The following is an 18,649-nucleotide window of genomic DNA, read 5'->3' as shown; positions in this document are numbered from 1 at the left end:
GTTTCCTGGGCGAGTCGAAACTCCTAGGAGACCGCGAAGGTCTAACAGAACCTAGTTCAGAAATCAACTTCTCAACCCAGTTAGGGCAGAGACACCAAATATACAGTATAGCAGGATCAAGTAAAAGGGAGGGATTTGGAAAGAGTGGGAGGAGTATTAATGAATTATCTGAGAATAAGGGTGTGATTTGGACCTGGTACTGATACAACTCTCCTTTTCAGCCCTGGTATGGGCTTTTCCAGTAGTTGTCATGGCAATTGTCAATTGTCACGGAGCCTGTGGGTGTGTCATTTAGTTGCTAATGCATTACGAAGAGCTATAGTTATTCCGCCAGTTTGGGCCTAGTTTGTTCGAACTGTTTTTTTCTCTTCGAAGCTTTTTCCTAAAACTTAGATAAGAGCAATTGGTTTCTATTCGAGGGAGGGGCAGGGCTGTGATTCTGGGGCAACAGCCTTGCTAACAGGGGGAGGCTGGGTGGGGAAGCAGCCTGAGAGTCTCTCCTGCTTCTCTGTTCCCAAAGCTGCTCCAGCCCCAGATGGGGAGGGGATGTGGGGCTTTGATAAACCACTTTGGACACAAGCAAAAACCAAAATAAGACAAATCAATACACTGGAAATAGATGCCTCACCCTAGGCTACAGAGAGAACAGAGAAGAGTTGGAGCTCCTGGAAGCACAGCTATGCTGGCAGGACCCCAAGGGTAAGGGCTCATGCTGCCCCTGGAGAAGCTGGGGGCCTGGGTGCTCTGTGTGCTTCTCCGGGGGGCGTGGTGGGGGACTCCTGACTGGACTCTTTCTGGCCCCGGCTGTCCTTACTGCTCTCTCATAATGTTGTGCAAGTGAGCCCTTGCTTTGTAGCCAGAACGTCTGCTTTTCTCCCGCCTGATACAGACCGGGCAGCTGAATAGATAGTGCTTAGTAAATGCTCACTCTTCAGGGAGGACTTGAAAGGTGATGGGGGTGGGAGGTGCTCTAGGCCTCTCCCTCCAGGAGTTCCTGTGCAGTTAACTTCCTCTGAAGTGTTTGGTTTGGGAGACCCTCTGATCTACTTCATTACAACCTGGGTCAGGTTTCATTACATCATCCTCCACTCAAGGCGCCAGGGCCTCATGACAAACTGGTGCAATCTGCAGGCCTGAAGTGGGACAGTGCTGTGCTGTGTCCCCGTTGAAGTGAATCCCACCATGTGATTTTTGACTCTGGCCCCAGAACCCCAGGGCTAGCCTTTCAAGGAATGTGTTTGTCCGTTTTCTTCGCCTTTGAAAGTATTTTTAAAATATGACTGCCCCCTGGTGGCCAAAATTATATATGTAAATACCCAATGTCCTTCAAACACAATCCAGACAAGAGATTCCTGTCACAGGAATGAGAGAATTGCTGATCCGGTTACTGAGTTTGTTTGGGATTAGGGTAGGAGAGCAGAAGGGGACAAGTTTTTCTGTGCTTGCTGACACAAAAACCAGATCAGGCAGTTAATTGGATCTGGATCGTTTCAGCTATAAACTTCATGAGGGCTGGGAACCACTTCTGTTTGAGTTCAGTGTTTCATCCTAGTGTCTAGCAAAGTGTCTGGCACACAGTAAGCGCTCAGAAACATACTGAATGAATGGATGAACTGCAGACCTGCCTCCAACGGAGCAACCACAACCTCACTCATTTTTACCTTATTTCACTGCCTCTTCATAGATGCTGAAAAAACATTTGAAAAAATTCACCATTTATTATTTATTTTTTGAAAACTCAATAATTTCAGAATAGAGGGACTTCCTTGACATGTTAATAAATAAATCTGAACCCAGGCTTAAAGGTAAAGCCCCTTTAGTAGAAGAATCTCCACTCAACTCAGCAGTACAGCAAAGCTGTTCCTTTTAGCAGGTTGTATTTTCCAAAGACGACAACAGTGATATCTTCCATCCCACATGCTCCTCTTAGAATGTAATCCTGACAATCCACCCACTGGCTAGGGAGTCTATGTCCCTTTCTCTTGACTCTGTGGGTGGACTTTGATACAGTAATGATGGAAGTGAGGCTTTGTGACATTCAAAGTTGATCATAAGAATGCTATTACACTTCTGCTTGCTCTGTTAAAATGTTCACTCTTTTTTGGCTGCGTTGGGTCTTCATTGCTGCACACGGGCTTTCTCTAGCTGCGGTGAGCAGGGGCTACTCTTCGTTGCGGTGCGCGGGCTTCTCATTGCGGTGGCTTCTCTTGCTGTGGAGCACGGGCTCTAGGCACGCGGGCTTCAGTGGTTGTGGCTCGCAGGCTCGAGAGCTCAGGCTTAGTTTTTCCACGGCATGTGGGATCTTCCCGGACGAAGGATCGAACCCGTGTCCCCTGAGTTGGCAGGCGGATTCCCAACCACTGCACCACCAGGGAAGCCCAAAATGTTCTCTTAAAAGCCAGCTATCATATTAGAAATAAGCCCAAACCAGCCATCATGAAGAGACCATACAGAGAGGTCATGTGTAAGTGTTTTAGCCAGAGGCTGACAGCTTGAGACTCAGGCCAAAGCCAGCAAAAACTGCCAGGCCAGTGACTGAAGACACCTCTGGTGATTCTGCCCCTCAGCTCTTTAACGATCCCCAGCCTTTAAATCTGCCCAACTTGAGGCTCCACATAGTAAGGAGCAAAGATGAAAAATGCTCACGGTGCCTCGCCCAGATTTCTCACCCACAGAATCCATGATTGTTTTATGCCATTTGGGATAGTCCATTACACATTAACAATTACTAAAACTTTTGCTGTTACTACTGTTACCACGTTGGTATGATAGTACTGCCTGAGAAAAAAATTAGAAGAACCAAAATTGATAAGGAGGAAGTAAATTTATCATTATTTGCATGTGAAATAATTACATATCTGGAAAAGCCAAGAGATTCAACTAAAAAAGTATTAGAATAATGAGAGAATTCAATAAGGGACTAGGTTCAAAACTTGATTTCTTTCTTTTTTTTTTGGCCTCACCACACGGCATGCAGAACTTCCCCAGCCAGGCACTGAACCCATGCCCCCTGCAGTGGAAGCGTGGAGTCTTAACCACTGGACAACCAGGGAAGTCCAAAACCTAATTTCTTTCTACTTTTACTTGCATAAATGACCAAAGTTGGCGACTCACAATTGGAATTGGCTACTTCCATTGGCTACTCACAATTGGAATTCTAATTTAGAGACATTATCAGTGGAGAATACACACTGGTTGCCAGTTTAGCAAATAAAACAAAATACAAGACACCCCGTTAACTTTGAATATCCGCTAAAGAACAAAGAAAGTTTTAGCATAACTGTGCCTCATGAGTCCTATTTGTTAGAATGAAGTCATTAAGCTCAGCCCACACTCAGAGGGAGGGGTGTAGACAGCACAGAGGATCCCAGAAGGCAGGGGTCGTTGGGGCCATCCAGAGGCCGCTGTCATACTCTCATTCATAAATTTTCCTGAGAAATCCATTTTATTCCAAATAGACACTGTTGCTCAGAGAGCAAGCCTGGGTACCTCCCGTCCAGAATTTCTTCCCTGGGCAATGATTTTATTAGATGAACCAAGGGCTTAGAGGTTTTCCCACTAGGTTTTCATCTAGCCAGTGTTGAAGTGAATGGGTGTGTTATCACTGGCGTCCTATGTGAATAATAAAATGGAAGATGAAAGATGAATTACAGTGTTTGCACTTTATATGTTCAAAGTGTTGCTGAGGTCTGTAAGTTATAAATATATGTACTGATGGATGTATTACCTCACAGCCCAATTGATATCAGGATTGTGAGATGATGTTTGCTTCCTATAAAAGGGTTTGAACTGAGGTGGTGAATGTGACTGATGTGTTCAAGAAAAGACAAGATGGAGAACTTCACCAGAGAACTGGAAGTTACATGTTTTTTAAAAAGAACAAAATGGAAATTATAAACTGAAAAATACAATAACTGAACTTAATGAAATAGATGTGTCTAACAGCAGATTAAGAACAAGATTAGTAATATGTAAACATGATCGGTTAGTAAAAATATCCATACTGAAGGAGAGAAAAAAGATGGAAAAAAATGGAAAGAAAAAAAAGAATGGAAAATACAGAAAAGCATGTAAGATATATGAGCTACAGTGAGACAGTCTAACATCTAGGTAATTGGGAGTACCAGAAAGGGGAGAGAAAATGAAGCAGAAGCAGTACTTGAAGACACAATGGCTGAATTTTCCCAAATAGATGAAAAATATCAAGCCACTAGTACAAGAAGTTCTATGATCCTTAATTAAGAGAAGTTCAAAGAAAAACACACTTAGAACATCATAGGATTGCTGAGAACCAAAAGCAGTCACAGAAAAAATACACACATTACTTTCAAATGAACCATGTTAACACAGGTGACTTCTTAGCAGAAATTTGTGTATAGACTCAGGGGGTCCCCCGTGATCCTTGCCTCCTGGTGTTCACATCCTTGTCTCATCCACCCTTGAGTATGGGCAGGGCCTGTGACTTGCTTCTAACCAACAGAATAAGGCAAAGGTGACAAGATGTACATGATTACGTGTGTGAGTACATTATGTTAATTATGAGATCGCATGATTATATTACATAAGATCATGGTGCCCCTCTTACTGAGGTCTTATCACCCTTGCTGGCTTTGAGAAGTAAGTGGCCATGTTGGGGAATCTCATTTGGCAAGGGACTTTGGGTGGCCTCAGCTAGTAGCTAGCAAGAAACTGCTGCCTGTATGCCTACAACCTCAAGAACTGAATTCGGCTAACAGACTCAATGAACAGAGAAGTGGATCCTTTTCCTAGTCAAGCCCCAGAAGAGAACCCAGTCCTGACCAACATCTTAATTGTAGCGCTGTCGAGGACCCGAATAAGCTGTGTCCAGATGCCTGACCCCCCAGAAACTGTGAGATAATAAATGTGTTTTGTTTTAAGATGCTAAGTTAGCTGTAATATTGTTACAGAGCAATAGAAAACTAATACATGATGGAAGTAAGGAAATACTTGAATTATATATTTAAAGAGTTAAGGGACTTCCCTGGTGGTCCAGTGGTTAAGAATCTGCCTTCCAATGCAGGGAATGCGGGTTCGATCTCTGGTTGGGGAACTAAGATCCCACATGCCTCAGGGCAACAAAGCGGCTTAGTGAGCCAACTACAGAGCCCACGAGCCCTGGAGCCTGTGCGCTACAGCTAGAGAGAAACCTGTGTGCCACAACAAAGAGCCCATGCGCCGCAACGAAAGATCCCACGATGCAGCCAAAAATAAATAAATAAATAAATAAATAAAGTGTTAAAAGAAAATAACTGCCAACCTATAACTATAAACCCAGTGAAAACAGCTTTTAAAATGAAGGTGGAATGCACTAATGAAAAGAGAAAGATTGATAAATTGGATATTAACATTAATTCTGTTCATCAAAAGCTGCTATTAAACGAGTAAAGCGACAAGTCCCAGAATGAGAGGAGATATTTGCAATACTTACAGCTGATAAAAAAAACTCATATCCAGAAGATATAAATAACTCTTACATACCAATAAGAAAAAGGCAAACAGCCTAACAGAAAAATGGGCAAAAGACTAAACAGGCAATTCACAAAATAAAGTACCCAAATAGCCAACAAGCATGTGAAAATGTTCCATCCTCATTAATCATCAAGAAATTGCAAATTAACACTACAAGGGGGATAATACCACCCAAAAATGGTTTAAATTTTTTTAATGATAATACCAAGGATTTATGAAGATGTGGAACAACTGGAACTCACACACAGCTGGTGAAAGCGCAAATTAATACAATCATTTTGGGATTGTTTTTGCAGTATTTTCTAAATTTGAACATATCAAATGTTCAAAGTGTATTCTTCACATGTTCAAGGTGTATTCTTCACATACATGCAAACATATGTGCACCAAAAGACATGCATGAGAACATACATAGCAACTTTATTCATAAGAACCCCAAATGGAAGCAACACAAACGTCCATCCACAGAAGAATGGATAAATAAAACAATGAAGTATTCTAAAGTAGGGCACGGATAATTCTTTTGGACCAGATAATTCTTTGTTGTGAAGACTGTAGTATATTTAACAGCACCCCTGGCCTTTGCCCACTAGATGACAGTAGCACTCTCCTAGTTGTGACAACCAAAAATGTCTACGACTATTGCCAAATGTCTCCTGGGGGGATTATTACCACCCCCCCGATTGAGAATCACTGCTCTAAAGCAATCAAAATAAGCAAACTTCTGCAATATGCGACATTGTAGACAAAGGTCAAATACATAATGTGTGAAAACAGCTAGACACAAGAGTATATGCGGTATGATTTCACTTAAAGTTCTAAGACAGGGTGAATTAATCTGCCTGACAGAAGTTGGGATTTTCATTACCTTTGTGAGAGTAATGACTGGAACGGGGCATATGGAAGTGGCCCCTTGGTGATATTCTATACACAACCTAATCTGGGTGATGTGCACATGGGTGTGTTCACCTTGTGAAAATTCATCAAGCTATATACCCTTATGATTTTGCTATATGTACTCTGCTTCAAAAAAAGTTATTTAGGGTTTCCCTGGTGGCGCAGAGGTTAAGAATCTGCCTGCCAATGCAGGGGACACGGGTTCGAGCCCTGGTCCAGGAAGATCCCTCATGCCGCGGATCAACTAAGCCGGTGCGTCACAACTACTGAGCCTGCGATCTAGAGCCCGTGAGCCTCAACTACTGAAGCCCGCACGCCTAGAGCCCGTGCTCCACAACAAGAGAAACCACCGCAATGAGAAGCCCGCGCACTACTACGAAGAGTAGCCCCCACTCGCCGCAACTAGAGAAAGCCCACACGCAGCAACAAAGATGCAACTCAGCCAACAATAAATAAATAAATAAATTCTAAAAAAAAGTTACTTAAGAATAATACATATTTGTAAACCTAGAGTTGAAGAGAGAAATTATTCTTTAAAAGAGTTACTTTACTTATTTACTTACTTACTTACTTATTTATTTATTTTTAGGTCACATGTAATGCCCAAATTTATTGCTCACCCAGTATTCTAGATTATATTTCACCAAAAACTTTGAACTAAATTTACATGAGTTTGTATCTACTATTATCTATGGTCTATACCTTTTATTAATGATGTTTTCACATTTACAAAATTCCAAACTTATGTGCTTTTTTTTCTTATAATCTCCCCTCTAATAATTTCATCATTACTAATCATCCACAGTTCTGTGACTTGCTTACTCATCCATTTCACATTTATCTCTAAAAGATTTACTTTAAAAATACAAACAGGGGCTTCCCTGGTGGCACAGTGGTTAAGAATCCGCCCACCAATACAAGGGACATGTTTGAGTCCTGGTCCGGGAAGATCCCACATGCTGCAGAGCAACTAAGCCCGTGCACCACAACTACTGAGCCTGTACCCTAGAGCCTGCAAGCCACAAATACTGAGCCTACGTGCCACAACTACTGAGCCCACAAATACTGAAGCCCACATGCCTAGAGCCCAGGCTCCACAACAAGAGAAGCCACAGCAATGAGAAACCCACGCACCGACGAAGACCCAATGCAGCCATAAATAAATAAATACAAACAGAAGGGAGCTCGATGTCTCAAATTGGAAGAGAAAGAATAATTGAGCTTTGTTAGAAGAAAAAATGGCAGAAAGAGAAGTGACAAAGCTGAATAAAAGGAAAGGAAATCTTATTTCCGCAAAGAAGAGAATGGGAGCTAAAAGAAAATTTAACCCAGGACTGGTATGTAAAAGAATTTTGTCCGTAATTAGGGTGGGTAACTATAAGTCCCTACTTGTTAATCCTCATTCTCACTCTTTCTTAACGAATAGAAACCCAAATTTATTCTGTGCAACAATGTGCCCATAAAAACACTACATTTTCCAGCCCCCTACCCTTTGCAGGTAGGATTGTCCAAAGTGATGTAGACATGAAAATTGGTGCTACAGCAGCCATTATATGACTGTGAAGTGACCTTGAGGATAGAAACCAGTGCTAAAACCATGTGAACCACAAAGAAGGAGCCAATTTCCCTGATGACTAGAGAAGTCCCCATCTCTACCTTGAACTGCCTGCTTCTGGCATTTTACAAGAAAGAGACAAGCCATTTCTTTGCGTTTTTTGTTATATGCAGCTAAATGCAACTTAAAACCGACACAATGACTCAGAGGGACCTGCTGGCCAATAGAGAGCATTTGGTACTACAGTATAAACTTCTGCTAATGATCCTTGGCAGCATTAGAGCAGTGGCCCCTAACAAAGGAACAGGGGATGGGACAGGGGCAACAAAGTTATCAAAAGGACCCAGAATCTATACATACACACAGAAGAACCTTCAGGCTGAATATATACCATATCTCACACACATATATGACAACTATTTTTCAAATATCTAGAGCTGCTGTTTGATGAATAAGTTCAAATTGATATAAAAAGTCTTAATTTCTGAATAATATTAGCTTTTTGTTATTGTATACTTTCTCAATCATTGGTTACTAATTTTACAACCCTAAAGGGGGAGGGAATATCTGATGATTTTTGATGTTTATAATGTATTTTGAATTGGAGCCATCTGAAAGTCATAAAGTATAATATATCTATACGTTGAAATACTACAGTGTTACAAAGAATATAAAAATATGTGGGGACTTCCCTGGTGGTCCAGTGGCTAAGACTCTGTGCTCCCAATGCTGGGGGCCCGGGTTCAATCCCTGGCCAGGGAACTAGATCCCACATGCTGCAACTAAGAGTTTGCATGCCACAAATAAATATCCCACATGCCCCAACTAAGACCCGACACAGCCAAATAAATAAATAAATAAATAAATATTAAAATAATATATACGTGTACATGCTGGATTTGCACAGATAAGTCTAGAATGATTCACTCTAATGATAGCAGAGAATAAGTAGTCAGTTACTCTTGGGAAGTAGAATTGGGGCTAGGAGTAGGAAAGAGCTTAAACTTCAAATTTTATATACTTTTGAATTGTTGGAATTATTTGTAATAAACAGGTATTACTTTTGTGGTTACAAGTAGTTTGGAGTTTTTTGTTATTTTTTTAAGGAAAAATTTTTTTTCTAACATTTGAGGAGCTTGGGCATCCCCAGTCTACATTTATAAAGTAGTTAAAAGCTAAGCAGGGAGGGCTTCGCTGGTGGCACAGTGGTTAAGAATCTGCCTGCCAATGCAGGGGACATGGCTTCGAGCCCTGGTCCAGGGAGATCCCACATGCTGTGGAGCAACTAAGCCCATGCACCACAACTACTGAGCCTGCGTGCCACAACTACTGAAACCCGTGCACCCAATGAAGAATAGCCCCCACTCGATGCAACTAAAGAAAATCTGCGTGCAGCAATGAATAAATAAATAAATAAATTTATTTTAAAAAAAAAGCTAAGCAGGGAAATTGAGACTTATTACGGTTCAGCCAAAAGTAGGTGATACAGAGGAAAGAGCTTTGGTTTGGGAAATAAGCAATCTGGGTTCCCATCCCAACTCGGTCAGTGACTGGGTGTGACATCTGGGCAGTCATTTTATTTCTTTGGGCCTCAATTTCCTTGTCTATAAGACTAAAATTTGGACTGAACAATCACTTCCAGTCTGATATTCTGTAAATGTATAAGCTGCCTCTCTGAGATTGAGGGGAAATTCTTATTTATCTTTGTGGCCTCAGTACCCAACACATAGTACTTAATAAAATTTGTTAATAAGTAAGTGAAAGAACAAATAACAGGGCAGGTAGGGCGACTATTATATCCATTCGATACCTAAGTTTACATGATGTCTTTAAGGTCACATTGCTAGGTAGTATAAGAGCCAGGTTTTATGCTCAGTGTCTGAACATGCTGTGGAAAATACAGCAATTCTCCCTCCCAACGCAGTGCAGGCAGGCTGTCAGCCCACAACTGTTGCTGCAGAATTGAAAGAAAACTGTAAATATGAGATTTGATCACTGTAAGATAAACCTGAAAACATAAACCTGCACAGTGTGAGAGGAAGCTGTGCTAATAAGAGGACATCCATGCATCACAGTACTAAATAAAGCTGGCAGAGCAGCCTTTTTGAGTGGTGTGTCATCAAAGCCCGGGCATCAGCTGTCCTGGCACAGGGTCAGAGCCAGACTATGGTGAGCCAGCTGTCACGTGCTCCTGTGATAACTCACAAGAAAAAGTTCCCCTGGCAACCAAACAGGCTCCAAGGACACCCACACACAATCCTCAGTCTTCTCTTAAAACAGCTTCAGGGCTTCCCTGGTGGCGCAGTGGTTGAGAGTCCGCCTGCCGATGCAGGGGACACGGGTTCGTGCCCCGGTCCGGGAGGATCCCGCGTGCCGCGGGGCGGCTGGGCCTGTAAGCCATGGCCGCTGAGCCTGCGCATCTGGAGCCTGTGCTCCGCAACGGGAGACGCCACAACAGTGAGAGGCCCGCGTACAGCAAAAAAAAAAAAAAAAAAAAAAAAAAAAAAGCTTCAGACACATTTGATGAGGAGCATCTTTTCATTCAAGCTGCACTTCTTACCCAATATTCAGTTTCACAAGGAGCCGAAGCTGTAAGAGCTAATCCCATTCTGCTGGTAACTCAAGCCCCTGCCAAGGTCATGAGTTCTTAATTTAGTATAGGCAAAGGCAAATCTATTGACAGTACAGCACCTCCCCCTCCCCTGCCCACAGGGCAGAACTTCGGGCAAAGGATAGTGACTCTGCAGGGCTTGGACCTATATATGCAATGGTCCCTAGGTCTGTGCCACCCTGACTGGACTCACTCAGACAGCTGAATTGGAGTGGGGGGAGTTTCATAGACCTAGAAATGCGGGTCTAATGAAACAGTAAAGGCAAAATGGTCAGAGTCAGATATGAAAAACTGGATTAAGACAGACACAACTACATACAATGTATGATCTTGGATTGGAAAAACAATTGTTACGAAGCACATTGAGACAATTGGAGGAATTTGAGTATGGACTATATATTAGATAATAAAATTTTATCAATGTTAAATTTCCTAAATTTGATCATTTTGCTGTGATTATCCAAGAGTGTCTTTGTTCATTGGAGATAAATGCAGAAGTATGTAGGGGTAGGGGTGTGGTTCTCATAGACAGACATGCAGTCAGAACTAGAGACAAAAGAACAGAGGTCCCTCTCACACACACACAGCCATACATATGGGTATATTTGATATTTCCAAGAAATATGCAAGTTAGAGACCTAGAAATGGAATTAGAGCAAGAAGGTTTAATTAGGGGCTGCTTTAGGTGCTTGCTTGCCCACACCTCACATCCTTCTTGGCACATCTACAAATAGGCGGACTGTCAGCTTGAGCCATGCCCCTGACTCCTCCATGACCTAGTCTATTTCTCTTTGCCCTCTATATCCAGGTTTCCTGGCTTCCTAGACCAGCCCTTTTTTAAAACCCCCAGTCCTACTGGAACAATTACCAAAGGGGATTCACTTCAGATTCCGGAAATAGAGGATATAAACAACAATGCTATATCTGTACACTTAAAAATTTAGACGAGTGACTTCCCTAGTGGTCCAGTGGTTAAGACTCCACGCTTCCAATGCAGGGGATGCGGGTTTGATCCCTGGTCGGGGAACTAAGATCCCACATTTTGCGTGGCGCGGCCAAAAAAAAAAAAAATGTAGATGACGTGGCAGATTTCTAGTTTGCTTTATTTTTTTTACAGAACCAACTCTTCGCTTTGTTGATCCTCTCTATTGTATTTATTTTGTTTTATTAATTTTTGCTCATATCTTCATTATTTCCTCCTGCTAGTTTCTTTGGGTTTATTTTGCTCTTATTTTCCTACCTTTCTGGCATGGATGCTCACTTTACTAACTCCATTTGTGAATAAAAATGGTTTTACTTCTTCCTTTTTAATCTGTATACCTTCTCTTCAGCAGCTTTATTGAGATATAATTCACTTACCCTACAATTCACCCACTTAAAGTGTATATAGAACTTCCCTGGTGGCACAGTGGTTAAGAATCCGCCTGCCAATGCAGGGGACACAGGTTCGAGCCCTGGTCTGGGAAGATCCCACATGCCACGGAGCAACTAAGCCTGTATGCCACAACTACTGAAGCCTGCGCATCCTAGAACCTGCGTGTCACAACTACTGAAGCCCACACACCCTAGAGCCCGTGAGCCACAACTACTGAGCCTGTGTGCTGCAACTACTGAAGCCCACGCGCCTAGAGCCCATGCTCCACAAGAGAAGCCACTGCAATGAGAAACCCGTGCACTGCAATGAACAGTAGCCCCTGCTTGCTGTAACTAGAGAAAGTCCCCGCACAGCAACAAAGACCAAATGCAGCCAATAATAATAGCTATCTTTAAAAAAATTAAGTGTATATAATTAAATGGTTTTCAATGTATTCACAGACATTTGCAACCATTACTTCAAAAGGAACTCTGTACCCTTTAGCTATTACCCCCTATCCCTCATCCTTCAGTCATCATTTGCTATCTCTATATATTTCAGGACATTTCATATGAATGGAATCCTACAATAAGTGATTTTTTGTGACTGGCTTCTTTCCCTTAGCATATGGTTTCAAGTTTCATCCATGTTGTATCATGTCTGGGTACTTCATTCCTTTTTATGACTAAATAATATTCCATTGTATGGCTATACCACATTGTTTGCCCATTTGCATTGTTATGAATAATGCTGCTGCAAACATTCATGCATAAATTTTTGTATGCACATGTGTTTTCACTTCTCTTGGGTATACAGCTGGGAGTTGGGTTGCTGGGTCAGAAGGTAACTCGATATTTAGTAATTTGAGACCCTTCCAAACTGTTTTCCAAAATGACTGTACCATATTACCATCCTACCATTAGTGTATGAGGGTTCCAATTTGTCCACATCCTCACCAACACTTGTCATTATGTCTCTTTTATTCTATCCATCTTAGTGGGCATGAGATGGTGTCTCACTGAGTTTTTGATTTTTATTTCCCTGATAATTAATGTCAAGCATCTTTTCATGTGCTAATTAGGCATTCATATATATCTAGACTGGAGAAATGTCTATTCAAATCCCTTACCCATTTTTAATTGGGTTATTTGTCTTTTATTATTGAGTTGTGAGTTTTTATAGATTCTGGTACAAGTCCCTTATCAGACATGATTTGCAAATATTTCCCCACATTCTGTAGATTGCCTACTCACTTTCTTAATGGTGTCCTTTGAAACACAAACGTTTTCAATTTTCATAAAGTCCAATTTAACTATTTTTTTCTTTTGTTGCTTGCGCTTTTGGCTTCATATCTAAGAATCCTTTGTCATATCCAAGATCGTGACTTGTCTCTAACTTTTCTTTAAGAGTTTTATAGTTTTAGCTCATATTGAAGGTTTTGATTCATTTTTAGTTTCTATATACACTGTGAGCTAAGGGTCCAACTTTATTTTTTGCATTTGGACATCTAATTGTCCCAGCACCATAAGACTATTCTTTCCCCATTGGATGATTTTGGCTTCTTTATCACTATGAAATGTACAACTTTATCTCCTGTTCTAACATCTATTTTGATATTACTGTAAACTTTTAGTTACTATTTACATTGTATATATTTTCCACGATTTTACTTTTAATCTACCTGTATTTTTTTTTTTTTTTTTTTTTGTGGTACACGGGCCTCTCACTGTTGTGGCCTCTTCCGTTGCAGAGCACAGGCTCTGGACGCGCAGGCTCAGCGGCCATGACTCACAGGCCCAGCCGCTCCGCGGCATGTGGGATCTTCCCGGACCGGGGCACGAACCCGTGTCCCCTGCATCGGCAGGCAGACTCTCAACCACTGCGCCACCAGGGAAGGCCAGTCTACCTGTATCTTTAAAGTGGGTTGCTTGGGGACAGCATTTAACTGTCTTGATTTTTTTATTCAAGCTGACAATCTCTGCTTCTTAATTGGAGTACTTAAATCATTTGCAGTTATTGCGATTATTGATATGGTTGTGTGTAAATCTACTATCTTGTTTTCTATTTGTCTCATCTTTTCCTTTTTTTTCATTTCCTGACTTCTTTTGGACTGAGCATTTTTTATGATTCCATGCTAACTCCACAACTGATGTATTAGCTATACCTCTTTGTTTTCATTTTATAGCTACTGTTGTAGGGCAGGAGTTGACAAATACAGTCTGTGAGCCAAATCTGGCTTGCCTCTGTCTTTCATTATTTATTTAAGCTGTGCCGGGTCTTAGTTGCGGCATGTAGACTTCTTACTTGTGGCAAGCAGACTCTTAGTTGCGGCACGCATGCAGGATCTAGTTCGCCAACCAGGGATCAAACCCAGACCCCCTGCACTGGCATGGAGCCTTACCTATTGGACCACCAGAGAAGTCCCTCTTTTTTGATTCTTATATTGTACATTTTTTGCTCTCCTTTTTCTTTGAACATAAGTTTCAAAAGCTATTTTATCAACTAGCTACTGCAGCTAACAACCAGCCCCAAACTTAAAATAAGCTTCAAACAACAATCATTTCTTATTTCTCATGATTCTAAGGGTTGATTCTGTTGGCTTCTAGCCTGCATCAGTGTGGTTGATCTCTGCAGTCTGCTAGTGGCTCAAGTGGGGCTGGACAGTGTAAGAAGGACTCATTCCCATATTTGGCAGTTGGCAGCCTGTTTGGTCTTGGGGTGGGAACAGGGCTCAGCTGGAATTACTTGTCTCAGCTCATCCTCCAATAGTCCAGGCTTCTTCACATGATAGTCTCAGAATTCTAGAGCAGTAAGAGAGGGCAAGATCCAATGCAAAACCAGTTTTGTTTTGTTTTTTATTTTATTTATTTGGCTGCATCGGGTCTTAGTTGTGGTGCACAGGCTCTTTGTTGTGGTGTGTGGGCTCCTCTCTAGTTGTGGTGCACAGGCTTAATTGCCCTATGGCATGTGGGATCTTAGTTCCCCGACCAGGGTCCAAATCCGCATCCCCTAATTTGGAAGGTGGTTCTTAAACACTGGACTACCAGGGAAGTCCCACACAACCAGTTTTTAATCCTCTGTTTTTCTAATATTTGCTAGATATAGACTCCACCTCTCAACGGAAAAGTAGCAAGGTCACAATACAAAGGGTGAGTGCACAGCCATGGGAAGAATTATGGTGGTTATTTCCACAGTCAACCTACCAAGTTACCTTACCAAAAGCACTGCAATTAAGTTAAACGACAAACTTGGAAAATATTTACAATTCAAATATAGCTAACACATCAGGAGCTGTCTTAAACTGTTAAGAAAAAGATCAAACTACCATACCTAAATGGCTAAAGGAAATGGACAGTCTCCAAAAAAGGAAATACAAATGTCTTTAGCCATATATTTGTGGAAAAGGAGAGGAGGGAAATTTTTAAGGTCAATTAGATAATCTTTAAAAAACTAATTGCTTCTTGATTCCCTGGTACAAAATTTTTTGAAGTCCAAAAAGCTACATAGTGAAAAATCTCTCTTCTTCTCTACACTACATTTGTCATGGTTTGATTTTATTTATGAAAGATTTTGCCATACAGGAAGTTTTGGTATTTCAAAATTTTCAAACATTTCAATCGTTTTTTTATGGCTCCTGGATTTGTCATAAGTTTCTGACTCTGTGATTATTTAAAAATCAAAACATTGAAACTCCTCCATTTCTTTTACTAACTTTTTAAAAAAATATTTAAATCTTTGATCCCTTGAAATTACCCTGATACAAGGGGTGAAGTACAGATCTAGCACCATGTATTGAATTACCTATCTCTCTACGACTGATTTAAAAGGTCATCTTTTTCATAAACCAAATTCCTGCATATATGAACATTTGGAGGTAGGCAGGTAAGCTGATCGGGGGTGTGGGAGAAACATAACTGAAGTTGCAGAACCTTTCCCTTTCACTTAGCTGACCTAGTGAGCGACTGCAGGACAACAGTCACAGTTCACCTAAGAGAACTACTGAAGGACATTTAACCACCAACAGCATAGAAAACCAATGTTTTTTCATACGAAAACTGTATTTGAGCATAAAAATTTAATACACAATCAGAAACCACTATTCTATCAATAATGACATTATTATCTCATCTAAGAACACAGAAATTAAGGTGTAAGGAATGCCATGAGGAAATAATGCTTTAAAGTCCTATTCAGTTTACTTTGTTAAGATGAAATTTATTTGGCTCTGGTCACAGTTCCATCATGTTTACTTTCTTTGTAAGTTCAGCTTCAACAGTATCCTAAAGGAAGAAAGAAACAGCATAAATATTATAAATAAGGACATAAAGAAGGTGCTCTAACTTCTAATGTTATTTAAAATACGGGAAGCAAAAAGGAAAAACATTGAAACAGAAATTTTTTAAAATACCATTACAAAATATTAAATATTCTTTGAGATATTCCCCTTGCTTTTATATCTCCCCACTTCCCACACCCCAAAAGTTTTCAGACTCCTGATGCTATTAAACATTAAAAGGTGGGGGGGGAACCTTTAGAGAGGTGAATGACTGCAGTGATACTTGAATAGATTTTTCTGACTTTTACTCCTTAAACAACATACTTCTGCAATGTCTCTCACATCACTCTTTTCCAATCTCATTGCCACTGTTTTCATTACTTCTCATCTGGCCTAAACAGGCCAACTAGTTTCTGCAATTTTCTTTTTCCCTCCTCCAATCCACCCTATACACTGATTCCAGAAAAATCTCCTTAAACAACTGGCCTGATCAAAAAGCATAACCTTTATCACATTTTCTTTAGCTTAAAAAACAAGGTAACACAGAACAACTTTCAGTGGTCCCCTACAGCCTCCAAGAACAACCTTCTTTATATTTAAGGTCCTTCATCTCATAAACCAATTGGCCTTCTTCAGCCCTATCTTCCCTTGCATACTCCTAAGCAGCTGGACTGCTTCACTTGCTGAAGCTTGAAAAAGTCCTCCATTTTTCAGCTCTTATGCTTTTGTTAATTCCTTCTGCCTAGAATATTCTATGTCTCTCAACCCTCCTTTTCCATCCAGGAAAATCTATACAAAATTTTAAAAGACCACTATGTATTTTTTATGAAAAAAAAAAAGATACGTATATGCCATAAGAGTATTAAAAGATGCATGGTAATGATACACAGCAAGTCTGGGACTGTGGCTCACCTCTGAGTAGAAAGGAAAGAAGGAGGAGAAAGGGAGCTTTAGCTATGTCAGCATTTATTTTTTAAAAATCGGAAGGAAAAAAATGGAACTACTTACTAATTCTCGCTTTGCTTCTTCAATTTTCACCTGAGCAAGAGATGGATTCTTTTAAAGGAAAATAAAATAAGGAAGGTTATGTTGTCTCAGCTAGGATGCAAGGGGAAAAAGAATGTAACAATCCTTTTCAAAAGGCAAAAAATGTTGTAGAAAGTATATCCAATGTACATACAATACTAAAATTCAGCACAGACTTTATTTATTTATTTTTTAAATATTTATTTGGCTGCACCGGGTCTTAGTTGTGGCATGTGGGATCTTTAGTTGCAGAATGCGAACTCTTAGTTGAGGCTTGTGGGATCTAGTTCTCTGACCAGGGATCGAACCCGGGCCCCCTGCATTGGGAGCATGGAGTCTTAGCCACTGGACCACCAGGGAAGTCCCTCAGCATAGATTTTAAATCCTTAAACATGGACCCAGTATTTTCATGATCATTTAGTGCCCTTGGGGAAAGGTGGAAAAGAGGAACATTTTTGTTTGTTTGTTTCATAAAAATAATTACCGGCATTAAATCTAAATAGGACTCCAATTTTTTCTTCAAAGGTATAGTCTGTCGTTTTAGTTCTGCCAATTTCTGGGGGTGAAAAAAACACAGAGTAATAGCGATATTCACAATGCAACTAAACACTGTCTATTTCTGAAATAAAACATGACAAAGCATTAACATTAGGATAGTTTAAATAATGTATCAAATAAAGAGTTTCAAAGATAAATGGATAACAAATGGAAACAATCCTTAGAAGATGCTAAAATAGGAAAGTTATACTCCCATTTATTAAGAATAAGATTTAAGTATGCTGCCTAGGAATACAAAACAATGTAATTAAGAGGAATCAGAACATCAGGGAATAATTAAGAGTCTCAAATACATACTTATGAATTGCCAATTTTAAATTCCAAAAATCAAACTACAAAAAAATCTTAAGAAAAAAAAGTAAAACAAAACCTTTCATTTCTCCCTCTTCCCATGAAAGATAAAACCCTTATACAATCTAAAACCCCAGAATTGCATTCTACAGGAGTATGGGACCTGTGTTTTACTGAAAGAGAATAAAGAGGAGGACCTAGGTGGTTAGCACATAGTCCCTCGATACATTCATTCAATAAATAAATCAATAACATATAACTGACTCCAGCAAAGAGTTTCTAGCATATAGTAATAAATAAAGGAAACCAAACAAATGGAAGAAGATATATAGATAAACAAGTAATAAAGATATAAATACTGGTGAACATAAAGTACAGCGGTAAAGGAAAATAAATCAGGTCAATAGTGAATAAAGCTCTATAAAAAGAAACAAATGGAAAAGTAGATTGTGCACGAACATTTTGAAGTAAGTTAAATTGGGTTAAAGTAAGCGTACCTCTGAAAGTGCTACCAGTGACTGATGAGACAGAGAAGCATCCATTCCTCTGGCTGAAAGTTGCTCCTACAATTACAAAAACAGGGAGTTCAGT

General features: G+C 40.3%; 1 protein-coding gene across 2 annotated transcripts in view; it reads right to left on the bottom strand.

Moving 5' to 3' along the window:
• Positions 1-15,934: 15,934 nt before the first annotated feature.
• HAUS1 (HAUS augmin like complex subunit 1) overlaps positions 15,935-18,649 on the bottom strand; it is a 15,793-nt gene continuing 13,078 nt past the window's right edge. Inside the window, exons 6-9 of one of the 2 annotated variants that reach the window (XM_027118411.1) lie at positions 18,556-18,621; positions 17,694-17,765; positions 17,192-17,239; positions 15,935-16,187 (exon numbers count right to left, since the gene is read on the bottom strand). In XM_027118411.1, the coding sequence (XP_026974212.1) occupies positions 16,137-16,187; positions 17,192-17,239; positions 17,694-17,765; positions 18,556-18,621 (237 nt within the window). In that variant the 3' untranslated portion in view covers positions 15,935-16,136. The remainder of the gene's footprint in view (positions 16,188-17,191; positions 17,240-17,693; positions 17,766-18,555; positions 18,622-18,649) is intronic. The other variant, XM_027118412.1, reaches the window with a different exon arrangement.

The sequence above is a fragment of the Aethalodelphis obliquidens genome, unplaced genomic scaffold, assembly GCF_003676395.1.
Source record: "Aethalodelphis obliquidens isolate GAN/ISIS:26980383/991018 unplaced genomic scaffold, ASM367639v1 scaffold19, whole genome shotgun sequence".
NCBI classification, from domain to species: Eukaryota; Metazoa; Chordata; class Mammalia; order Artiodactyla; family Delphinidae; genus Aethalodelphis; species Aethalodelphis obliquidens.
Note: the sequence above shows the minus strand (reverse complement) of the source record. Positions and strands in the feature narration are given on the sequence as shown.